Source organism: Hypanus sabinus, chromosome 28 (genome assembly GCF_030144855.1).
Source record: "Hypanus sabinus isolate sHypSab1 chromosome 28, sHypSab1.hap1, whole genome shotgun sequence".
Taxonomy (NCBI): domain Eukaryota; kingdom Metazoa; phylum Chordata; class Chondrichthyes; order Myliobatiformes; family Dasyatidae; genus Hypanus; species Hypanus sabinus.
Genome location: NC_082733.1, coordinates 9,212,048 through 9,238,678, shown reverse-complemented (window position 1 = coordinate 9,238,678; position 26,631 = coordinate 9,212,048). Strand labels below are relative to the sequence as shown.

At 40.4% G+C, this 26,631-nt stretch overlaps 1 protein-coding gene across 1 annotated transcript in view; it reads left to right on the top strand.

The window, feature by feature from the left end:
- The window catches only part of cemip (cell migration inducing hyaluronidase 1), a 194,355-nt gene that overhangs the window by 154,945 nt on the left and 12,779 nt on the right, over positions 1-26,631 (top strand). The window contains exons 19-27 of the mRNA XM_059952579.1: positions 1,242-1,277; positions 5,669-5,824; positions 7,375-7,555; positions 8,691-8,906; positions 15,033-15,244; positions 18,808-18,993; positions 22,606-22,810; positions 23,981-24,067; positions 26,306-26,463. Coding sequence (XP_059808562.1) covers positions 1,242-1,277; positions 5,669-5,824; positions 7,375-7,555; positions 8,691-8,906; positions 15,033-15,244; positions 18,808-18,993; positions 22,606-22,810; positions 23,981-24,067; positions 26,306-26,463 — 1,437 coding nt within the window. The remainder of the gene's footprint in view (positions 1-1,241; positions 1,278-5,668; positions 5,825-7,374; positions 7,556-8,690; positions 8,907-15,032; positions 15,245-18,807; positions 18,994-22,605; positions 22,811-23,980; positions 24,068-26,305; positions 26,464-26,631) is intronic.

The following is a 26,631-nucleotide window of genomic DNA, read 5'->3' as shown; positions in this document are numbered from 1 at the left end:
ACCGATGTATACTTAAAAAGCCTTGACCCACTTGCAGAACACTGCTGGAACCTGGGCTGTTCCTTCTCAAATCACATGGACGTAATGGACCTCCTTCTGTTTTCCAAGAGTCTAAGCAAATAGATACCCTGATGTAGCTTGACAGATTGAGCCCTCCAGCTTGAGGGTATGAACAGCAGCACGAAGATCAAGTGTGGGCTTGGGATATAGAATGCTGGCAATCAGAGAGGTTGTACATCCTGGGTGAGAATGGCTCACCTTATTTTAATAGACCCCAAAACCGTGAGAGCTTATAAAAGTAATTAAAAACTGGGTTTGCTGCAAGTAATTCTGAGCAGGTTGTGGTCCTATTTACATTAGTAAAGCTCTACTTCCATGCTGGATGAGGCCAGTCAGCTGAAGCAGGCTGCTTTCAAAATGGAACTGACTGCATTGCAGTATTTTGGAAGATCATCAATCCAACATTGAGACCCTGAGCTCTCCAAAACTAAAAGGCTAATAATCAGAATCAGAATGCAGTTCATTGTCACTGACATGATTGTGAAATTTGCTGTTTTGTAGGAGGCATAACAAATTATATAAATTACAATATAAAAAAATAAATAGTGCAAAAGAAGCATAGCGTGGTAGTGTTCATGAATTCATGGACCGTAGAAATCTATTGGCAGAAGGGAAGAAGCTGTTCCTGAAATGCTGGGTGTGGGTCATCAGGTAACTCCTTCCTGATGGAAGTAATGAGAAGAGAGCAAGTCCCAGATGGTGACAGTCCTTTGTGATTAACCCCTATCAGCAGTCTTTTGCTTCCAGTCCATTTAAAAATAAATCTGCACATTAAGCTGAAGATGTTCAGTCCTACAATCACAGAATAGACTGAGCCATTGAAAGCCAGAAAAAAAACAGTAGCAGGGTCTAGGCAGGGAAATGTAAGGAAAAAGTTAAGGTGTTAAAGCTTGAACATATATTTACCGAACTTAGTCACCATGGTCATTGACTGCATTGAAATCATAAATAATTTCTTTTTGAAGTATTCTTCATTTATTTGTTTCTTTCTCATGTATTAAAAAGACTGAACTAGTGCATGAAGCAAACTTTGACGATGTAAACTGGCACTGTGCTCTCCATCTGTAGCCATGTCTTGTTTGATGCCTTTGGCCTGGAAAGAATTTTTTGTAAAATTAGTGTAAATGGATGGTTGAGGAAATGAAAAATTACCCTTCCCTATGCTTGCCCCTTTTCTATAGGTTTTCTGATAACGGAATTGGATTGACACTTGCAAGGTAAGGACTTGTGGTTTTTGAAGGACATTTTCATAACGGAAAAATTATTTTCCACTTTTAAGAAATCATGCTTCAAGATTAAAATTGATGGTGTTGTGCACAGTTAAGAAAGCATGAATGAATTAGGAAAGCTAAGATGCAGCAGGAGGCTCTGATGGTGATACTAAAAACAGGTTTTTATCTGTTTTTAATCATAATCTGTAGATTGTTGGGTGAAAGAAAAATTGGAGGAAATGAAGGACTTGTGTATTTGAAAGACAGAGATAATGTTAGCAACAATATAATTAGTCCAGACAGTAAGAACAAGCATGAAAAACACACACAAAACACTGTAGGAATTCAGCATCTCTGAAGGGAAACGAACTGTTAGCACTTCAGGTGGAGATCCTTTATCAGGGCTGGAAAGACAGAAGGCAGAAGCTAGAATAAAAGGGTGGGGGGGAGAGAAAGGAGCATGATCTAGCAGGTGATAGGTGAATCCAGCTGATGGAGGAAAGGAAGGAAAGGGGGAGAAAATGAATGATGTGAGAAGCTGGAAAAGACAAAAGGCTGGAGAGAATCTGATGGGAGAGGACTGTAGGCCATGAAAAAAGGGAAGGAGTTGGGGAACCAGAGGAAGGTGAGGTGATTGACAGGGCTTGTGAGGGTGGGGAGGGTAAAGAGGAGAGGTAAAAGAGCATGAAGACTAAAAGATTTTGGAGAAATATCAGAACAGAGTTCAGTGAAGTACCAATGCAAACATAAGTGAAACAGAGGCAAATAAATGTTGTTGAGACCGGAGCACTTACAGACAGAGAGAGAGGACAATGCACTGGGTAATGTGACCCAAAGAAAGCTGGTGATTGTAGAATAGAATCGTCTCCAGTAGCATGAGTAACTTTCAACAATAGGCAATGGAACGTGAGTGCAAAAAGCAATAAGGTGAGGCTTAGAACAAAGCTGTTGGGACCTCACTGAGAAACAAATGGAAGGACTAGCCATTTTAATTGAAAGTGTCATCAGTTGTGGTATCTATTATGTTTTGTAACTCCAAAAAAGCTGAGAATTCAAGTCTTAGTTTGTTTTTCCTTACTTTAAGCAAGATGTTCACTTACCACATGGTGGTGTGATGACTTACGCCATTTACGTACTTTTGCAGATATCTTGCAATGCATAATATAAACAGCAAAAATGCTTAATCAAACAATATAACAATATATTTACAAATTACTCTAATATTATTGAAATATTAAATACACAAAACTCTGCCCTACTTAACTACAATCATTATATAGACACCCAAACACTGTAAATTTTAAATTGTCCCATTCAGACATAAAGATTTTATCGTTTTGGAAGATTTCTTACTCTTGTGGGATAATGTCTTTCCTGACAAGGGAAGTCACCCTGCTTGGCAGGTGAGACTTGTGGTGATGAAAGCAATCTCAGGTTCTTGGCCTCTCCTCTTGTGGCGATTGTAGGAGTTGACTCTGAGACTGTGGGGGAAGTGGTTCTGAAAGCACTGGAAACCTTTCCTGTTTTTCTTGTTTCTAAGATGGGTCTCTTGATCTTCAGAAGATATATTTAGTCCACTGGAGTACTCTCTTATTAATCCTTTTATTGCTCCCTTTATGATCTGGTCTCTTCTTAGTTTCCTCATCCACAACATCATCTGATGAATCCTCTTTTCATATCTCCTTTGATTCCTTTCTTTTTGGCCACCCATTCATCTAGCTGAGGTTTGGACTTTGCATCTACTTTTACAAGCACCTTTTTATCTTCAGCTTGAAGTTCAAGAAATAGCCTTACTGCATGCAGAGTAGATTCTGGTTCTTTATACTCACAAAAGCCGTAAGCTTGCAAATTTCCCGAAGCTTCTTGAACTCTCTTCCAGCTTAAAACCAAGACACATTTTGCAAGTAACTGCCAGATTAACATATCAGAAGCTTTTTCAGATATGTTGCCTACAAAAACTGTTGTTGTCAGACCACTGCGGGCATCATTTTCACGATTCCTCTGAGCAGCATGGTCCTTCCTTGGTCCAATATGCTTTTCAACCAGAGGCAGAGAGTTTGGCACCACCACCTGTTTGCGTGGCTTGTTGGTTGTTGTATTTCAGTTATAAATGTCATTCCCATAGGAGTTATCTTTTCTCCAGTATAATTTCTTGGTTGGAGATCTGCAGGCTTCAGTTTAATATATTTGAAATGCCATTCAAACTCAAAGTTAAGGTATATTTATTATCGAAGTATATATACTATATACAGCCTTGAGATTTGTCTCATTACAGATGGCCACAAAACAAAGAAACCTAACAGAACCCATAAAAAAGACCTTCAAACACCCAATGTTCAAAATTAAGAACAAAGCATGCAAACAATAAAAAGTAAACAAATAACGTTCAGAACTAAAGTTCACGAAAGTGAGTTCACAGCCAATAAGCCAATTCATTGCTGTGGCCATTCTAGGAGCCTGTTATGTGCAGGACGCAGGCTCAGTTCAGCACAGAGATGAGTAAACCTTGTAGAGCAGCAAGCTAAACACCGGCCCATCCCTCACCTCCACCCAGACAATCTGGCCTGGCGCTTAAATCAGCCAAACCTTGACTTGTTCCTCACTCTCAGACTCTGGTTCCATCGCTTTGAAATGCTTATTTTGTAGAATGACTGAAACAGTCAAGCCAGTGTCTAATTCCATTTTAATTCACGTCATTCACTTCTGGTATAAGCCATATTGCTTGTCTATTGTGAGTTTTCACATTGTAAATCTCAAGGCTACCAAGTCCCATGTCACACTCATCATTTTCCAACTTTTTATCAACAATGCACAGATTAGTGCTCTTTTTGAAATTGCAACTTGACTTTTTAGCTTTTTCTCTTCCCTATGCAGTTCATTTATTTTTGTCTGCCTGACATGCTCTTTGTATGTGTCCTACTTTGTTGCATTAGTCTGGTGATTGTGAACTTCTGCCACAACAATAACATGATTTGTTTGACCAGGCAGGTTTCTCTTTAGACATTGCAAGTTTGCTCGTGCTCACTTTCATTCCTGGCTGCAACTCAATTGTGTCTCTGTCTGCTGTTTCCATTGATACAGCTATTTCAACTGCTCTATCAAATGTAAGTTGTGCTTCAGCTAGGAAGCCTTTTCGAATGCTTTCTTGAAACTAAACATCTCTCAGTGCATCATTAAGCCAATCAGTGAACTGACAATGCTCAGACAACTTCTTCAATTCAACCATGTACACTGAAATGGATTCCCTCCCCTTTTGATTTTCCTTATGAAACTTAAAGTGTTCTATAATCAACAATGGTTTTGGTTCTAAATGTTCCTGCATTGCTTTCATGATATCAAGAAAACTCATTGTGGCTAATCTGGTTGGAGCAGTTAAACTTCAAATCAAACAGTATACTTTTAAACCCAATGCATTCAGCAAAATTGGCACTCACTTCTCATTGGTTATTTCATTTACTTTAAAATACTTCTCAATTATCTCAGTATACATGAGTCAGTTGTCCATTGAACAATCAAATGCATCAATCTTTCCAGTGTAGCCAGCCATTTCTGTTTTTTTTATGATCATTATCGTTTATGAACCCATGATTTCTTCCATTTTCTGCCTTTTTTTAACTCGCCAGTCTCTTTTCAAAAGGCACATGCTGCACTGTTTTTTATTTTATACAAGTTTTTAGATGCGCTGTTTTTTTAACTTGACTGCCTCGCTGCGCTTCAAACAGGTAGGTAGTCAGCCATCTTGTGTTTGCCACATGGTGGTGTGATGACATATTGCCATTTATCTACTTTTGTGGATAACCCACAATGCATATGTAAACAACAAAGAATGCTTAATCAAATGATATACTTATCATATTACTGAAATATTAAAATATAGAACAGTGCTCAGTTCTGTTAATGACAATGCCAAGTGGCATTTCTGAAACTTAAAATACTGAAGTGCAACTGGCTTGCCATATCCTGTGGAGAGGATTTATTTTGAAGAACACAAGCTGCTGTGGTGTAAACAAACTGAACACAGCAGGATCCCATAAGTGGCAAGTGAATCATAAACACAAGCGGTTCTGTGGATGCTGGCAGTCCAAAGCAACACACACAATATACTTAGAGGAATGCAACAGGTCTGGCAGTATCTATGGAGAGGAATAAATAATCAACTCTTCTGACTGAAACTCTTCAACAGAACCCACTGTCATTTGAAAGTTGCTCTGGGATTTCTTTCCTATCCCACTTGGAAAGGCAAAGTCTAATCCAAAAGATGGCAACTCTGATACCAACTCTTCTTCATTACAGCACACACAGCCAGCTAACCTGTCATCATTCATTGACAATCTTTGACTTGCAGTCAAGAATTCCAGTTATGGAGCCAAGCTGACATTTAATATTTCTGCTTCTAGTGGTGGAACTTTTCCAGATGATGATGGAGCCAAGCAAGAGGTCAAAAACTCCTTGTTTGTTGGGGAGAGTGAAAATCGTGGGACAGAGATGGCAGACAATCCTTTCTGGGGACCTGGTGGCCTAGATCACAGTGGACGAGCTCTTCCCAAAGGAGTGTAAGTAGTTCAATGAGCCATTTTTTCACAACCAAATGAATGAGCTTCTATGAGTGCAGTTTTGCTTTTGTGCTCACATTCAGTTAGATTATGGTTAAACAGTACCTCATTTTCCTCTTAGCTCCTTATTCTACAGCACCCTTCCCCATCAAAAATCCATCAGTAATGATCTTCAAAACTTCATGGTGGGGGGTGGGGGTCACAGCACAGGGGTGTAATAGGTGGTCCTACTGCTTCTCAACTCCAGCAATCTGGCTCAAACCTAATCTGAGATATCATCTATAGGTTGGTTTCCTTCAAATTCTCCACTTCCTTCATACAACCAAGATATACTGATAGGTGTTGTAAATTGCCACTAGTGTGACTGGGTAGTAGGAAAATCGGGATGGACTTGATCAGATGTGAAAGAGTTTAGGTTATACAGAAATAAGTCAGTGAAATGGGATTGCTCTGACAGGCTAGTACATGTTATGTTATAAGAAAATATGAAACAAAATGAATAATGCATATGAAAAGGTCCAATTGTGTTCCAAAAGTGGAGCTGTGGATGGAATTCCAGATGTTTGCTATATAAAAGCATAGAAAATGCAGGAAATAGATTATTTTCTGTTACAAGATATCTCTTGGTTTTTTTCTCACTATCCCAGTACTGACAAAGGTCCATATCCTAAAACATTAATTCTGTTTCTCTCTCAGAGGATGCTGCCTGACCTGCTCTTTATGTCAAGAATCTCCTGCTTTTATTTCAGATTTTCAGCATCTGGAATGTTTTGATTTCTTGGCTTGGTTGGCTTCCCCTTGTGTGAATAAATACTTCCTAAATGGCATTTTAATTTTAAGACAATATTCTTTTTTTTTAAATCTGAAACATGTACAACACTCTGGAGGGACTCGGCAGGTCAGACAGCATCCGTGGAAATGAGCAGTCAGCATTTCGGGCTGAGACCCTTCATCAGGACTGAAGAGGGAGGGGGCAATAATAAAGCCCCTTGTTAAATGTATAAGACATATCTGCATCAGTATTATCTTGTATTTCCATTAAATGTTACATTAGGCAGCTACACATCTATTGTCAGAAAAGTACTTGCATAAGTAGGTAAACAACTTTCATATGAGCAAGGACAGAAAACAGGGCCAAGTGAGTATACTTATTTATTCAGTAAGTTATGGGTGAGTACATTTCTAACTCTTCTGGCTTCAGTCTCATTGCCGTCTGTTCTGAAATTGTTAAGTTGCATTCAAGAAAACAATGAAATAGCACACTGTACGTCATGACAGCATTTTCAGATTTCTCCAGTTACCCTGTCCACACTGATCTGCCCAAGCAGCATTTTCGATATTACACACCTTGGAGAGCATTTCCGAAAATCTCCAGTTTCAGTGGACGAAAGCACCGTTTTAGTGTGGACGAAGGGTAAAAACGAAGAGAAAAGGCTTCGGTTACGGATTTATCCAGTGTAGTGTGGACATAACCTTAGTTCACTAAACCTCAATCCCTCCACCGCCCTTGCATTCCAACCTGAAACTGAACATCTGTTTTCTTCTTCCAGGACTTTCCCTATCCGAGGAATACAGATCTATGATGGCCCAATAAATGTAGAGAACTGTACTTTCCGTAAATTTGCTGCTCTGAATGGCCGTCCCACCAGTGCCATTGGGTTCCGATTCAACAACTCATGGCAAACCTGCCCAAATAACAATGTGACAAACATCACGTTCCAGGATGTCCCAGTAAGTCTTCAGACTTTAGTATCTTTATTCATGACTTTTGCCAACAAATACAATGTTTATGTATTTAATACAGGGATTTCATATGATAAAATATCCACAGAAATTATTAGTAATAATGGTGCTATACTTGGTGAATGGCAGTGATATAGTAAGGGTCTTAAGATGTTTGTTTCATTTGCTAAGAAGAGCTGATTAAGAATGGGATGTTGCCAAGATGGTCGGCAAGTGCCATCATGTAAGCTGCCTATTACAGATGATAGATCTAAGAATGCGTACACAACGCTGGAAGAACTCAACAGGTCAGGCAGCATCCGTGAGAAACAAGTAGCCAACGTTTCGGGCCGAGACCCTTCATCAGATGATAAATCTGGTTGTTGTGATCACATGTCAATAAAATTCATTTCTTTATTGAAATTCAGCAGAGCTTGTTTCCATCTTTTGTTTTGGAGATATATTTTGCATGATTACCTTTGATTCCAAACTTCTTGATTGCTCACAGAAAGGAGGTGGAACAAATAGCTGCAGGTAATTTTAATCAAAGACTCCAGACCAAACCAATTTAAGGGTGGAGCAACTGTTGGCTGGACTTGTTTTCTTTGTAGTAGAGCAGGATGAGAGGGACCATAATGAGATTAACAAAATTGTGAGGGGTGCATAGTGAGACACTATTCCCCTGAGCAGAGGTGACTATATCCTCAGGTCATAGGTTTAGGGTAAAGAAGCAACACAGAAGGGATTTTTACACAATGATTTCATATTACCCTCGTATTTCAAAATTTCCTTATAGAGTTATTGTTGAATTTCCTAAAGAAAGGCATTTTGAAAGCTATTAATCTATTAAAGTTTGGTTCTTAAAGGGCAGCAATTTGTATTTAAATGAAGTCTATTTGCTCTCTCAGATGTAAAAAAAAATTAAAGGCATGGTATGAAGATCCCTCAATTTCTAATATTTATTAGCTGCACCTAAGACAAAATATTTCCATGTTGTTTGAAGGACCTTGCTATGTGTAAATAGATAATTACAATTTTCAGTATAACAGTGGCTACAGTTCAATACTCCAGCTTTTTAATATCATTGTGTGTCCAGTGCATACTGTATGTTCCTACCTAACAATGGTTTGCCTCATCTTTTAAGATCACATCACGAGTCTTCTTTGGAGAGCCAGGCCCCTGGTTCTATCACTTGGATTTTGATGGTGATAAAACAGCAATCCTACATGATATAGATGGATCCGTATCGGAGTATCCCGGAGCATATATTGTTAGACAGGATAACTGGCTCCTCAGGCATCCAGATTGCATCGATGTGCCAGACTGGCGGTCAGCTATCTGCAGTGGTCACTATGCACAGGTAAGAATCAGGTTTGCAGTTATTATTATCCATCTTTCTGAAGTTTTCTGTAGGATTATAAAATATCAATGAATGCAGTTGCCCATTTTAAACCTTGCACTGTATACAGTATTCACAGTAGAATATCTCTACAAATACACAGGTTTGGAAATTACTGCAAGTGACCTTCAGATTTGTGCCCATGAATTTTGTTTGTAATATTTGATGTGATGAATATGTCTGGTAATTGAGCACATTCCGTGTCAAACTCTGCATTGGTGCAGTTAACTAATAAAGTTGTCTATGAAATAACTATCTGACACATAGATAACTTTTCTCTGTGGTAATATTTTCTGGATCTGTGGTTAATATTGAGTGGAAATTAGGCAGAATCAATAAATCACATGAAAGGAATTTTCAGGAACTGATTAGCAATGTCATAGTTCCTCCTCCTGGAAGACTGTTGAGCAAAACCCTAATGAAGGTAATATAGACAGGTTGGAAGATGAGGTTGGCAAGATGTACGTTCAATGCTGATCTGTATTGATGAGCCTCCTGAACTACTAAAAATTGTTTGCCTCAACTGAGTATCAGGTTAGCCATTGGACAGTTATACACGCAGGAGGAACAGCATTTAATCTTTTGAATAGGTGCAATACAACCCTTAAGACTGAATTCAACAGTTTCAGACACAAAATGCTGGTGGAACACAGCAGGTCAGGCAGCATCTAAAGGAGAAGTACTGTCAACGTTTTGGGCTAAGACCCTTCGCTGCCTCAGCTAAGAATGGATGAAGGGTCTCAGCCCGAAACGTCGACAGTACTTCTCCTAAAGAATGCTGCCTGGCCTGCTGTGTTCCACCAGCATTTTGTGTGTGTTGTTGTTTGAATTTCCAGCATCTGCAGATTTCCTCGTGTTTGCTCAACAGTTTCAGAATTGTTTTTTTTCTAATGAAAGGCCATCAACCTGTAATTAACTCCCTAATTACTTTCCACAACAGCCGTAGGTCCCACACCAAAAGGTTCAGAAACAGTTAATACCCTATAACCATCAGGTTCCTACAGCAATGTGGATAACTTCACTCTCCTCGACTCTGAAGTGATTCCACAACCTGCAGACTCACTTTCAAAGACTCTACAATTCTTATTCTCAGCATAATTTTTTTTTTGCACAATTTGTCTTCTTTTGCACATTGATTGTTTGCCAATGTGTTGGCACATGGGCTAGTGATAAGGCATTGGTCTAGTGATCTGAAGGTCACTGGTTCGAGCCTCAGCTGAGGCAGCATGTTGTGTCCTTGAGCAAGACACTTAACAACACATTGATCTGCGATGACACCGGTGCCAAGCTGCTTGGGTCGAAGTGCCCTTCCCTTGGACAACATCGGTGGCGTGGAGAGGAGAAGGTTTGCAACTTTGGCAACTGCCAGTCTCCCATACAACCCTGCCCAGGCCTGCACCCTGGAAACCTTCCAAGGTGCAAATCCATGGTCTCATGAGACTAACGGATGTCTACTTATTTATTCTATTTGTTTGCCAGTATTTATTTATGTACAGTTTTTCATAAATTCTATTGTATTTTATTTTCCTATAAATGTCTGCAAGAAAATAAATCTCACGGTAGTATATGGTGACATATACGTAATCTGATAATAAATTTACTTTGACAGATGCTGCCTGACTTGCTGAGTATTGCAGGTTTTATCGCATCAATCAGTGTTAATTTCAAAATGTTTAATAGATCCCAGCCTCAGGGTTCCATATTACTGCTATTCAATGTGAATTGTCATTAGAAGAAGCCAATTCAGTCCTCTGGCGAAGAAATCCTACTGTCAGTATCTAGTCCGACCAATGTAAAACCATTGTCCTGTGTATGTGTTGGCTCTATGAACGGCTAACCTGAAACTCAACTGTAGCAAACAATTTTCAGATCAAGAGGCTCACCAGATTAGCATTGAACATAAATCTTGCTAAGCACATCTGTCTCAAAATGATAATTAAAGATAAAAATCTGGCATGATTATATTTTTGTACACATAAGACCTGGTATTTCAAATAGCAAGTGGAAGAAAATCTGCTTAATGAAAACTACTTTGGCTTTTGTTAATCAGTTTGTTTTCTTAAGATCAAACCCTTGGGCAGTGGGAACTGTTATACGTACTGTTTCTCTAAGGTGATTTTCCCAAAATAGAAATTTTTCGTTGACATCTTCATTATTTTTATACACACGTCTGTTCTCAATCTTCAGCTGATAAGAAATCCTTACTTTAGCCCCTACCCCTCAAATTCAGCATTTACTTTGTGCACCAAGGGGCCAAGGGCAATCAACCCTCCTCCTCCCCATTCAGAGACCACCTCCACCTGCCTTTGCATTTTCCGCACATTCTAATCAGCATGTTTTAATGAGCGGTCACTGGTTGCCATGGTGCAATGATGCCGTAATCACAAGGATTTACGATTTCTGTTATTTTCAGTGAAATTGCACATTCCACTTTAAAGATTAAATCAACCAAGGAAAATTTCACAAATTTATCTCCAGATTGTATCTAATATTAGATTGTGAATAGGTTTTAGTTTACTGGTTAGAATTTATGTTGTTAGTCAACAAGAAGCAGAAGCAGCATAAAATATAAAACAGTGCAGCACAGGAACAAGCCTTAAAGACCATGGTGTCTGTACAAACCATGATGCCAAGTTAAAACGCCTGTACATAATCTGAATCCCTCCATTCCCTGCATGTTCATGTGCCTCTTAAACACCACTATAGTGCCTATTCTACCTATGCTTCTCATAATTATATAGATCTCTATTCAGTCTCTTCATAACCTCCAATGCTCCAGAGAACCAATCTAAGTTTGTCCAACATTTCCTTATTGGTAATACTCTCTAATCCAGGGAATATTGTGCCAGGCATCTTCTGCACCCTGTCCAAAGCCTCCTGTAATGAGGCAACCAGAAGTACAGTGCTCCAAATGCAGCCTAACCATACTGCACCACTACTTTACACACGCCCTAACTTGTGAAGACAAGCATGCCATACACCTCCTTTGTTACTCTTTCTACTTTTGTGGCCACTTTCAGGGAGCTATGGACTTGGACCCCAAGATCCCTCTCTACGTCAATGCTCTAAAGGACCCTGCATTTTACTGAATATGTTCCCTCAACATTTGATCTTCAAAGTGCAACACCTCACACTTGCCGGATTAAAGATCAACTGCCATCTTTCTGCCCATATCTCCAAATGTAGGTCTGTGGAATGGTTTGGTCAAACCATGGCGTTCTTCTCACGGGACAATGTATTTTACAATTTAAATCTTTCAGCACAATTCATAATGGACCATGGATCTGAAGCATTTGTAAGATTTTCAGAAGCATTTCTGACTTCTGAAGCTTAGATTTGGAAATAGACTCCTGTTATACAAAGTTGTGCATCTAAAATCATCATAAGAAATTGTAGAAGTCTTGTGGGTAGAATTAAAAAAAGATTTTAAAAAAACCTGCTGCAAGTTGTACACTGGCCTGTGAATAGTATTCAGGATGTGGGAGACAAATGTCATTAGCAAGGCATTTTCACCCACAGAACTGTTGCTCACTGAATTTTTCTTAAACACACCATTCCTTATAATCTCCAGATACAGCGATTTCTCCCTATAGATGCTGCCTGGCCTGCTGCGTTCCACCAGCATTTTGTGTGTGTTGCTTGAATCTCCAGAAACTGTTGTGTATGTAAATCCCAGATTAGCAGTTATTCGGTTACTGAAACCACCCAGTCTGGCACAATAATTCCATGATCAAAGTCACTTAGATCACATTTCTTTCCCCAATCAGATTTTTGGTTTGAATAACAATTGAACCTCCTGACCATGTCTGCATGTTTTTATGCATTGAGTTGGCAGAATATATATTTGCAGGTGTATCTAATAAAATGGTCTCAGAATGTATAAAAGAGTATATCAAACTTCTTTTCAGATAAACTGTATAAAGAGCAAAAGAGAGGGAAGAGTGGGCATTGAACCACTGGAAGATAACATTGGAGAGGTAGTAATGGTGAAAAAAAAAAATTGGACAAACCGAATAAGTATTTTGCATCAATCTTCACTGTGGGCAACACCAACAGTACGCCAGAAATTCTAGAGTGTCAGGGCAGATGCTATTACCATGGAGAAGGTGCTCTGGAAACTGTAACTCCTGAAGGTAGATAAATTACCTGGAGCAAATGGACCACTCCCCAGGCTTCCAAAAGAGGTAGCTGAAGAGATTCTAGAGGCATTAGTAGTGTTCTTTTAAAGATAATTAAATTATTAATAGTTCTGGAGAACTAGAAAATTGCAAATGTCATTCTTCTCTTTACGAAGAAAAGGGGACAAAAGACAGGAAATTATAGGCCGGTTAGCCTGACCTCAGTAGTTGAAAAGATGTTAGAATCCATTATTAAGGATATTTTGGGGTACTGTACTTGGAGGCACATGATAAAACAGGCTGAAGTCAGGATGGTTTCCTTAAAATAAAATTTTGCCTGACAAATCTGTTGAAATTCTTTGAGGGAATGACAGGCAGGATAGACAAAGGAGAATCGGTGGATGTTGTTCACGTGTATTTTCAGAAGGCCTTCATCAAGCTGCCACACATGAGGATGTTAAAAAGGATAAGAACCATGGTATTATGGACAGATACTAACATGGCTAGAAGACTGGCTGGCTGGCAGGAGGCAGGATGAGAATAACTGGGGCCTTTTCTGATTGAGTGCTGGTGACTAGTGGTGTTCCGCATAGGTTGGTGGTGGGTCCACGACTTTTAACGTTCTATGTTAATGATCTGGATGACAGAATTGATGGCTTTGTGGCCTAGTTTGCTGATGATTCTAGATAGGTGGTGTAGCAGGTAGTGTTGGAGGAAGCAGGAAGTCTGCAGAATGACTTGAATGTATGAGGAGAATGGGCAAGGAAATGGCAGATGAAATACAACACAGTGAAGTGTATAGTCATGCACTTTGGTGAAGGTATAAAGGCATAGTCTACTTTGTAAATGGGAGAGAATTCAGAAATCAGAGGTGCAAAGGGACTTGGGATTCCTCATGAGGGATTCAGTAAAGTTTAACTTGCAGGTTGAGTTGACAGTAAGGAAGGCTAATGCAATGTTGGCATTCATTTCAGGAGGACTAGAATGTAAATACATAGATGCATTGAGGCTTTATAGCAGAGGTTCCCAATCGTTTTTATATCATGGACCCCTACAATTAACCGAGGGGTCCGTGGATCCCATGTTGCGAACCCCTGCTTTATATAGTGTTGGTCAGTGAGCAGTTTTGGGCCGCATACCTATGGAGGGATTGGATAGGAGCCAGAGGGGGTTTACAAGAATGATCCAAGGAATGAAAGAGGAACATTTGATGGCTCTGGGCCTATCCTCACCAGAGTTTAGAAGAATTGGGGTGGGGGGGAAATTTCGTTGAAACTTGCTGAATACTGTACTGAAAGTGGATATGGAGATGATGTTTCCATTAGTGGGAGAATCTGGAACCGTTGACCACGAGGGTGGTACAGCCTCAGCATAGAATGATATCTGTTAAGAAAAGAGATGAAGCAGAATTTCTTTAGCCAGAGGGTGGCGAATCTATGGATTCTTTACCACAGAAGGGTGTGGAGCCCAAGTCATTCGATATACTTAAAGCAGAGGTTGATAGGTTCTTGATTAGTAAAGATGTCATAGGTTATGGGAAAAGGCAGGAGAATGGGATCAAGAGGGAAAATAAATCATGATTGAATGGCAGACCAGACTTAATGGCCAAATGACATAATAATGTTCCTATTTCTTATGGTCTTATATTGAGGAGTATTTTAATAGAAAATATTTTAACATCTAGTGAGTGTTTCCAGTGTTTTCTGTTTTAAGCAAGAATATGCCTTAAAATTGGAGATATGTTTGGTAGAAAGGAAGGCAGTACACATTGCTTAGTTCATACTTCCAATTGGAACTTCCAGTAATTGGCAAAATGAACAAGAAATTTGAGCGGATTCTGATTTGTGCCAGACATCACTGGCAGCTGCTATGTTTTTCACTATGTGAGAACTGAAAGCAGATCCTTGATCTGAGTTACAGGAGACATTCCACAGTTTCTTCTGTTAACTTTGTTTTCTTGTTCTGGAAGGTTTACATTCAGGCCAGGAAGCCTTCAACCCTGAAGATGAAGATAATTAAAGATGAGTATCCTAATAAACCACTCTTCTTAAGGGGAGCCCTAAGAGGACTTTCGCATTACCAGCAGTACCAACCTGTTGTTATGCTACAGAAAGGATACACAGTGCACTGGGATGGGCCATCACCTCAAGAAATCACCATATGGCTCATCAATTTCAACCAGTGAGTGGTACTTTATGATCCAAGTTGTGCATACTTACAATGAGCAAAGTTCAGTTAATTCATGGAATGTTATCTGACAGGTAATGGGCTCCTTACAAAAATGCCTCAGATTCTTGGAAAACTTCTTTAGAAAGTTAACTGAACATTGTGATGTATTAATAATTTTTTAAAGTGTGATTAATCTGAACTTTGTTACTCTACTAGAAAATTTCTGTGATGGTAGATTTGATGCGTTCCAAAGTGATACAACGGGTAGTGCTGTTGCTTCACTGCTCCTGTGCCCTGGGTTCTACTCTGACTGCCGGCAGGGTCTCTATAGAGTTTGCACTTTCCATAATAACATGGGTCTCCTTTGTGTGATCTGGTTTCCTTCCACATCCCAAAGATGTGCAGAATAGCAGGTTAATTGGCTGCCCCTAGTGTGCTGGTGGATCACAAGAGAATCAGTGGGGAATTAATAGGTGTGTGAGAGAAAATCGGTTATATGGAAATAAGTAAGGGAATGGAATTGCTGTAAGAGCTAGCATTGATTTGATTGACTGTATGATCTCCTCCTATTCCATAAAGGAATATAAAATATGAGGATCATTTTTGACCTGACCTAAAGCCAGTGTAGCTCCCTGTAACCTTGGTTCTATGCCTGAACCACAAACAGGGGATAAACTGTAAATATTGTGACCTGGTGCAGCCCCTCCCCTACCGGCCTTGCCCATTTAGACATTTAAAAATGGCTGAAATTATTTAGATTAAATAAAATTAAAACTAAATGAAACATCCGGGTTGCCTTGGCTGCTAAGTCTAGGGAAGACACTCTCCAGTCCCCCCAAACTCGTGAGACTGAGACCCCGGTTTGTGTGGATGCTGTGTAATTTGCTATCCTGTTACAAATTAGTGCCACAAAATAACAGATAGTACACTGCATATGATTAAAGGAATTATATTTATGAATCTTAACTAAAGTGTTAGTAAAGAATAACAAAAAGAAAATAGGCCCATTCTAATTAAACAGTCAAATGTGCACTCGTTGGAGCTCATCTTGAACTTCTCTGTGTCACTCACACGCTGGCCCCTCGGTCAACATGAAAGCTCACGCCACCTTCCGCAATCCACCTCGGAGAAATGGGTCTCCCACCAGGTCATATGCTACAACCGGTTCTCCCCAGCATCTTCTCTCTCCATCTCCCAACAAACACAAGCGCAAGATCAACCTTATTATCCCTCACCAAGAAAACCTCCCGCTAATTGGATGGCACAGATTCCACATCGTCACTTATCTTCAACAATAACCCAAACAGAACAAGATGCTCTTACAGATCTACTAAATGAAATTCCTACAGCAATAACAGTAAAGATGTAAACCAGGGCATTACATAAGTAAATAACTGCTTAAGAGCATTAAACCAGCATTTAATTAGTATCATTATAAGAACATTAGAAATAAAAGTGGTAGGTTCCTCCATTCAAAAACACATAATTCAGCTTTTACTCAGTGTCACTTTCTTGTACTGATCCAATATTACTCGAATATACTGATTCTCCACAGCTGTCTTGGTAGTGAAATAATAAGCAATAACGTATTTAAACATAATCCCCATTCTACTGATGTGCCTGTAATTTATAGGTGTGAAGTTGAAGAACTAGATACAAAGTGTGTCCAGCATTTTGGCTTTGTAACTTAGAAAGTGCCTCTGGACTTAGCAATTGATCCACATCTGTGGCTGGAAATCAAACATATCTGCTGGAATTGCCAGTTAGCTGTCAGTGCAATATATCTGGTTGTGCTATTAACTCCGATAGAATGGGTTGGCATCCATGGAGACATCCATCCCTTCCTCTGCACACTGTCTCAAACTGAACCTTCATTCTATCGCGCAGATAATTTCCTTCTAAAGTATTAGCCAACTACTCCCAGCCTTAGCTTGACTGCTGCTTGAACCTTCATACCTCATAACATCTTAATGTTGATTTTTTTTCCAATATAGTCTGTCTGTCTTCCAGTTTCCATCCTGTATAAACTCTGCCCTTCCCAACTCTCACCAATCTGTTCTACTATCATCCCTCCTGCTCATTATTGACTCTTTGACAATAGACAATAGACAATAGGTGCAGAAGTAGACCATTCGGCCCCTCGAGTCTGCACCGCAACTTTGAAATTCTCATTTTTGTTTTCCATCTTTAATGGCCGCATCATTTCCTGTCTGTATTGAGCACCCAACACTGCAACATTGTGAGATATCCACATTACAGTCACTCTTCACTATCACTGATTTCAGTCCCTCTATCACTGGCTCCTTTGCATTCTGCCGCATAGAACTCCTGCCATAAATTTGTCTGCCTCTGTAATTCTCTAACCTCCTTAAAGGCTCCCCTTAAAACTTTTTATCAAATGTAGCACTTGACATAATTTGTGCCATGTGTTTCTCCCTGCTCTATCCCCTTGGTTTTACCAACTTTGGCAAGCGCTGGGTTCTGAGTCCCTGCTGATTCTGTGTTAGTCTGGATTCCGTGTTCATTGAGTCAGTGACCAGTGGTGTGCCTCAGGGATCTATTCTGGGACCCCTTCTTTTTGTGATTTTTATAAATGACCTGGATGAGGAAGTGGAGGGATGGGTTAGTAAATTTGCTGATGACACAAAGGTTGGGGGTGTTGTGGATAGTGTGGAGGGCTGTCAGCAGTTACAGCAGGACATCAATAGGATGCAAAACCGGGCTGAGAAGTGGCAAATGGAATTAAACCCAGATAAGTGTGTGGAGGTTCATTTTGGTAGGTCAAATATGATGGTAGAATATTCTTGGCAGTGTGGAGAATCAGGATCTTGGGATCTGAGTTCATAGGACACTCAAAGCAACTACGCAGGTTGACTCTGTGGTTAAGAAGGTGCATTGACCTTCATCAACCGTGGGATTGAGTTTAAAAACCAAGAGGTAATGTTACAGCTATATAGGACCCTGGTCAGACCCCACTTGGAGTACTATGCTCAGTTCTGGTCACCTCACTGCAGGAAGGAAGTGGAAACCATAGAAAGGGTGCAGAGGAGATTTACAAGGATGTTGCCTGGATTGGGGAGCATGCCTTGCGAGAATAGGTTGAATGAACTTGGCCTTTTCTCCTTGGAGCGATGGAGGATGAGAAGTGACCTGATAGAGGTGTATAAGATGATAAGAGGCATTGATCGTGTGGATAGTCAGAGGCTTTTTCCCAGGAGTGAAATGGCTAACATGAGAGGGCACAGTTTTAAGGTGCTTGTATATAGGTACAGAGGAGATGTCAGTAATTTTTTTTTACACAGCAAGTGGTGAATACGTGGAATGGGCTGCCGGTGACTGTGGTGGAGGTGGATACGATAGGGTCTTTTAAAGAGACTCCTGGATAGGTACATGGAGCTTAGGAAAACAGAAGGCTATGGGTAACCCTAGGTAATTTCTGAAGAAAGTACATGTTCGGGACAGCATTGTGGGCAGAAGGGATGGTATTGTGCTGTAGTTTTTCAAAGTTTCTATGTTCTTTTGTTACCAGTAATTCACCAGTATCTGATATTTATTTCCATTGATATCTGCACTAGGAACAACTGGATCCAGGTGGGACTTTGTTACCCTAAGGGCAGCACGTTTAACATAATATCAGACATTCATAATCGTTTGTCAAAAAGAACGTTTAAAACTGGAACGTTTTTGAAGACACACAAAATGAACAACCTGGACTATGGCCACCCGGGCAGGAGCTATTATTTCTTCGATGAAGACACGGGGTTTGTCTATTATATTTATAAATAAAAGCACTAAGTGCCAGGGAGACTCAGCAGGTCAGGAATCTGAAGAGAAACATAACTTTTCCATAGCTGTTGTATGATCTGCTGAGTATCCCCAACATTTTTTATTTTCATTTAATTGAATCATTGTAGTATATAGTGAATATAGTGTAGTAATAAGTTATTTGGTCAAACTGATCCATGTCAACCAAGGTGACCATCTGAGCTCATCCCATTTGCCAGCATTTGGCCATCTCCCTCTAAGTAGTTCCTATCCAACTAATCGTATAAGCATCTTTTAAATATTGTAATTGAAGCTGCCTCTACAACTTCTGCTGGCAATTTCTTCCCCATATTCATCAGCATCTGTGCAAAAAGCTTGCCCCTCAGGTCCCTTTAAAATCTTTCCTTTCTCAGCTTAAAGCTATACCCTCTAGATTTAGTCTCCCCTGTCCTAGGAGAGAAACTGTGACTATCCACCATAGTCACATATGCTCCTCAGAATTTTACAAATCTCTATAAGTTCACCCCTCAGCCTCCAGGGAAAACAGTCTCAGCCTATCCATTCTCTCCTTATAGTTCAATTTTTTTCCAATTCTAACAACATCCCTGTAAATCTTTTCAAATTTCCAAGTAAATTTATTATCTAAGTACATAGATGACACCATATACAACCCTGAGACTCTGCACCCTCTCTAGTTTAATCACATCCTTCCCTACATGCAAAACTCCAAGTGCAGTCTCTTCATTGTTCTATAGAGTAACACGACATCCCAACTCTCATGCTCAATGTCCTAACCGATACAGGAAGCATGCCAGAATCCTTCTTCATCACCTCGCTTAACTGTGACTCCACTTTCAGAGAATCATGTACCTGTACTTCTGGATCTCTCTGTTTTACAAAGCTCTGCAAGGCCCTGCCTTTCACTGTGTATGTCCTACCCTTGTTTAACTTTCCAAAATATTTTATCTCCCACTGGTCTGGGTTAAATTCCATCTGCCGTTCCTTTGCCCACTTTCCCAGTTGATTAGGGTTGTAGCCTTAGATAACCTTCTTCACTGTCCATTACACCACCAACTTTGGTTTAATCTGCAACCTTCCTAATCAGATTTCCAGCATCTGCAGCTGTTTCTCATTAAGATACTTGTAACTGAAATGGCCATGTACCCTATTACCATATTGCCATCAGGACTATCTCAGGCAGAGAGAAAACTGGACATAAAATTCACCACAGGATGCTGGAATCTTGGTGCTGTGTACGAGGAAGCTACCTTAAAAACTATTAAACTTCTCATTCCGTAGTCATCAAAGTGGAAACTCGGCTCTGTTATATTTTTGGAATGAAAACATTCTTGCATGTGTCCTCGGTGCTGCTCTAAGCATAAGAATGGAGGGAGAATGGGAGCAAGAGAAGTTCACTCAGCTCCTCGTGTCCAGCATCTTGTTAGCAAATGTACAGTCTCTGAACAACAAGACCAAGGACATAAGGGCAAGAGGAATTTCTGTGTTCTGTGTTTCATAGACACATGGCTCACTCCAGACACACCAGATCTGTTGGTAAGGCCCAAAAGTTTCTTGAAACACAGGATTTGGAGAAGACAAAATGTCTTTTATGATTAACTCTGTGGTGCTTGGAGATGGCAGTCTGTCATACTCTTGTTCCCCTGACCTGGAACATCTAACGAATAAGTGCCAACCATTCTACTTACCAGGAGAGTTTTCCTCCATGATCCTGATGGTAGTTTACATACCAGTAAAAGCCAATGTTAATCAGACACTCAACATACTGAATGCTGCCATTACCAGACAAGGAATAGCCCATCCTAAAACATTTCAAATTGTAGAGGGGGATCTCAATCGGGCTTCTCTGCCGATTATCATCGGCATATAATCTGCAGCACTAGGGATCCCAGCACACTGCTGTTTTGAAATTAGAAATATCTTCTGTTCCATGCTTAGACCACATTTTGGGAAATCGAATCACTTGGCTGTCCTCCTCCTACCTGCATTCAGGCAGAGGCTAAAGAGCAACCCCCAGAGATGAGGACAGAAAAGTGATGGTCGTGGGAGGCAGAGGAGCAGTTAAGGGATTGCTTCAAGTTGGTAACTGGGCCACGTTCAAGGACTCATCTGAAGATCAGAATGAACGCACCATGGTTGTCAAGTGTGTCCCCAGAAAATCATTCAGAGTCTGCCCCCATCAAACCTAATTTGAGTCACTGAAAGATGTTTGACAGCTGTGGCAGGGCTTGAATGGTATTATCTCTTATAAAGTGAAGCCAGGCGACATAGGTAACAACAAGCGTTCGCTCACAGATGAGCTCAATGAGGTCAATGTTCACTTTGACCATCAAAACATGTAGGAACCTTTGCAAACTCCCACAGCCCCCAATGATCCTGTGATCTCAGTCTCTGAGGCTGACTTGACAGCTTCTTTTAGGATGGTGAACCCACAGAAAAGCATCCAGCCCAGAAAGGATACCTGACTGAGTACTAAAAGACCTGTGCTGATCAACTGGCTGGAGTATTCATCCAGCAGCACTTGCATCCACTGTGATGATGTGCATTGAAAGGTTGGTGCTGAAATATATCAACTGCTGCTTGAGAAGTGACTTGGATCTGTGCCAATTTGCCTACTGGAGCAACAGGTCTGCAGCAGATACTTCCACTGGCTCTTCACTCAATCCTGGAACATCAAGACAGCAAAGATGCATAGATCATGATCCTTTTCATTGACTACAGCTTGGCATTCAATACTACCATCACGTCAAAACCAATCAAGAAGCTTCAGGACTTTAGCCTCAATACCTCTTTGTGCAATTGGATCCTTGATTTCCTCACTTGTAAATGCCAGTCAGTTAAGATTGACATAGTGAGGGAATTAAGGGTTATGGGGAAAAGGCAGATAGTTGGAACTGAGTTTACGGACACATCAGCCAAGATCTTACTGAATGGTGGGGCAGGCTCGATGGGCCGATGGCCAACTCCTGCTCCTCTGTCTTGTGTTCTTGTGTGTTTATTTTTGAAGTTTGTTGTCTTTTGCACTGAGTTGTTAATCAGTGCTGTTGGGTGTGGTCTTTCATTGTTTTGCATGGATTTACTATGTATGCCTGCAAGAAATAGAATTTCTGGGATGTATATGGTGAACTATATATACTTTGATAATAAATTTGCTTTGTACTTTGTACTTCCTTCTCTGCCCTGACATTTAATATAAACAAGGCTGATCTGCCTGAGGCTTATCCCTTCCTCTGTGCCATTTCACAACGACCCCCAATTCCCTGATCCTTTCATCTCTTTAAATACGTCCAGTAATCCTCCATGACCCTCCAAGATAGGGAGTTCCCAAGGCTTGCCACCTCTGTAAGAAATTTCAGCAGGCCACAATTCCACAACACTTTCTTTATCCCATATTGCAGATGAATTTCTAGGCCATTAAAATTGTTAATGGTGCTACCCTGTGAGCCTATTGTTTGAAAGATGATGTATTATGTTTGAACAATTTTCTTCTGTTAAGTAACGTGATTAATTTATTATTCTAACACTGAAAGCATTGATAAAGCTGCTGCAGCTGGCTGACATTCAAGTGTATTTCTTTCTTACTCCTAAAGACTTCTCTTCCTGAAAGTGAAAGCCCACAAGAAAAGGGACAAGTTTGCTTTCTGCTCATTACAAGGCTGTGAGAGAATAAAGATCAAAGCGTCCATTCCTGACAAAAGTGGGGTCAGTGACTGTGTATTAAAAGCATATCCCAAGTACAGCCAGATGCCAAATGCTGACACCCCTATGCCACAGAAATTACCAACAACACAGCTGGTAAGTTGCTCTAGGCTCTGCCTGATTACATAACCCTCTTACCCTCAAATTACTGCTGTGAAAGTGGAGTATACTTTAACTTCTTGTCTGAATTGTGTCAGCAAATCAAAAGGTCACAAGAAGCAGAGCTAGAAGACTGATACAGGCCCACTGGGCACAGAGCTTGAATGCCTCTCTGGAGGACAGTTAAATCCACCCTAGAGATTCAACAATCTATTCCAAGAAGACTGGAATACTGTCATTAGGAAGCCTTACTGCAATCACTGCAGATGATTACTCTAGAGGAGTCTCTGAGCTGGGGAGAGGTGTGCAACCAAATAAACAGAAGGGAAGAGAGCAGCTTCCTCTGCCTCCAACAGCCGTTGCCAGACCCAGCACTCAACGTGTCAGCCAGACTGCAGCCCTTTGGTCCTATCCCTCTTTTCTTTCCTTGAACTCTGTTTATCTATCTTTCTCCAGCATTGCCATTTACCCATTTCATTTGATGTGCTACATTCTGCTCCAGTAAGGAAAAGTTGAAAGACATGAGAATATCCGAATTGCTCTTAAAGTACCATGACTAACTTGACAGACACTGCAGCCTGTTAATGCAAAGAAGCATTTCTAAAACATCAAGTGAAATAAAACAATGGTTGATTAGGTTTGCCAGCTATTCAGTGGCTCATCCTCCTTCACCACTGTGAAGAGGTCTGAATAGATATCTCCCCAACTGTCATAGCCATCAGAAAAAGCAGCTTTGATCTTTTTTGCTCAAAGCATCTGAGGACCCAAATAATTGTAACTTCCTTGAAGTCCTTGCTGTCCAATAATTGGGTCACCACCCCTTTTCAGTCAAGGTTGGGCTTCTATCCTTATGGGCCACACCATCTCTTGTTTTTCATTTGGGTTTACGATCAATAAGAAGCTATAAAATTAAAGGAAAGTAAGTGTTCTGGGCAGAGGCTGTGGGTTAGTGGTGAAGGGACATGTTCTCTGGAAGAAGGCCATTTGTCAGGACAGCATTAATCAGAATGATATATCATCATAATGTAAGCACCCACTGAGGGCCTACTAATTACAACAGCTACAATTTAGCATGATCTAGAACAGGACTGTAGGCATTTGTTTAGTTCATTACGTGTGTAATAAATAGAAAAAATATTTTCATAGTTTCCATTTCTCTCCATATAGAGTAACAACGATCACTTCATTGAGGTCAAACTTGAATCCTATAAAACAAGGTTCTTTCACATCAGAGAAGACTTGGCCTATTCTGAAGTAAGTTTCCTCTCTTTAACTTCCCTCCTTAAAATCATGATTTATTCAGTTTATGTTGCTTTGGGAATCTTAGGTGGGGGGATTTGTGGATTAGTAAAGGTATGTCTTGTGAGGCATACTGGTGGTAATCGTTTCCATCAAAACTGAATAAACTGTCTCATGTGCACCAGGGTCTTTCAAAAGACAGTGTTTATTGTGTGAAGTCTCATTTATATCATCTGTTTTTAGCTAAACCACTACCCATCTCCATTCAATGTAGTTTAGGCATAAAAATGTTTTGGGCAGTTTGGCCCAATGACTCAAGGTCAGGGCTGCAGATCAAAAGATGCTGTTTCCTGGGATAGGCAGGCAGAATTTTGACCAGCCCCAGGTTATTGTAATGGGTCCTGCCTTTTAGCTGCCTTCTTCAACATTCCACCACTAAGAGGGAGAACAGATGTAAATAATAGCTCTATATTTGAACTTGGATATTAGACCACATATTGCATCTCCTGCTATTTATGCCGAGCAAACACTGTGGACATGGGGAGTCCATGTACACCAGGCACCTAGCATCAGTAAACCTATGGACATGAGTGGTCCCTTCAGCCTACTGAGCTTTTGCCATTATGTTAGATCGTGGCCAATATGTATTTTGATTCCAGCATCGGTAGCCTTTTGGAGGCAAGAATTCCAAAAGGCTGCTAATTTTTCTGACTGTTAGTTTTGGGGGGAAAATATAGATTTTTCAAGTTTCTTTAAATTCTCACCACAATCCAGTTTCCAGTTCTGATTCTTATCGCAGGAAAATCTTGCTTTCCTTCCTCCAATGAATAACAGCTGAATAAAGCAGAGGATGCACCCTTGCCTTTCTTTGTGTATGGCCTTCAGATACTTCTTTACAATGATTAGTTGCAATATTGATTGTGGCCCCATAGGTCAATCTTAGCTCCATGACTGAAAATAGATTTTTCAAGTCCTGTTCCAGCCTTCAAGTCCCAATGCAGACTCTTCCTTGATGGAGGTGTTATCTTTCCAGATGAAGCATGTCTGTCTAGAATTAGGGGATTTAACCTTCAGCTGTTGAAAGTTCAGTCAGGTTCAGACGAGAGGTATGAACTGCTGAGCAGTAAGGGCTTGTTGTTTTTTTGGGAATTCAAGGGGCAACCCACCATACTGTGATATCTGATGTCTATCTAGCCACCCAGCACCCAACTTCATTGGGTGGTGATAGCAAGATTGGTTCCCTGCATCCAGACCAAGCAAGAGAAGATGTACTGGAAGCAGCCAAGTCCAGGATGACATAAACTAAATAGATGAACCTCTCCCAATAGCTGCACATCACAGAAAATAAAAGATCCTTGGGGTAAGACAAAAAATGCTGTAAATTCTTAGTAAGTATTCAGCAACTATAAAGAGGGATAGAATTAATAGTTCAAATTGTTGGCTTTCTATGTTGAAATCCCCACAATGGAGCTTTGCCACAATCATCTGATGTAGTGCTATGCTGGAGCTAAGATTGACACATTAACTACCATTCACCCATTGGATTAACCTTCCAAAATGCATTACCTTACAATTTTCAGGAACACTACATTGACTATGTTAAGTTGGGTTCTTTTCCATTAATTAGATAGTGTGTACAAGGAAAAGACATTAATGGGCACCTGATTTTTTTTAAGCAGTAACAAAATTAACATCTGGTGAATCCTCCAGCAGATTATGTCTATTGCTCTAGGTTTCCAACATCTGCAGTACCTCTTGTGTCTAAAATTAACACCTAATCATTCTGACAAACCTTTGCCAAATTATGGTGTCTTAACAAAGAACATGTCACACCCAGAGGTTACTGATGGTGCCACGATACTGTAGCAGTTTGCATGACCCGTTACAGCTCAGTATCGGAGTTTGGAGTTCAATCCCAGTATACTCTGTAAGGAGTTTGTACATTCCACCCTCGCCCCCACCCCATGGGAAGCATGGGTTCCTCCAGGTGCTCTGGTTTCTTCACAAAGCCCAAAGGCATACCAGTTATTCAGTTTATTGGTCGTTGTAAATTGTCCCATGATTAAATTGGGGGCTGTTGCTGTTGCAGCTCAAAGGACCAGAAGGGCCAATCCCACACTTACTCTCTAAATAAATAAACTTTACATTTTCCCCAATACTTTAGCCTCTCTGCCAGAAGCACCTCCTAAAATGTACTCAACATGTACTCAACATATCATCAGTTCATTTGTTTCTTTTACTTTGTCTTGGCAGGTGGATGGAAAGAAGTTCTACCACTCTGATGATGGTATGCAGATCGTTGTGATAGATGGGATGTCTGGAAAGGTGGTGGATAATAGAAGTTTCAGATATGCAATCTTACGAGGAATGCCAATGCACGTAGAGAATTATGTGACAAACATGAAAAACAAGTGAGTCACAAAGCTTCACCTTTGCAACAATGTCAAAGGGGTTGATTGCCCAGTTTTATTTAGCGATACAGCTTGATATAGGCCCTTCTGGCCCTTTGAACGATGCCACAATAGCAACCCTGACAAACCCGATTAACCCTCACCTTATCGCAGGACAATTTATAATGA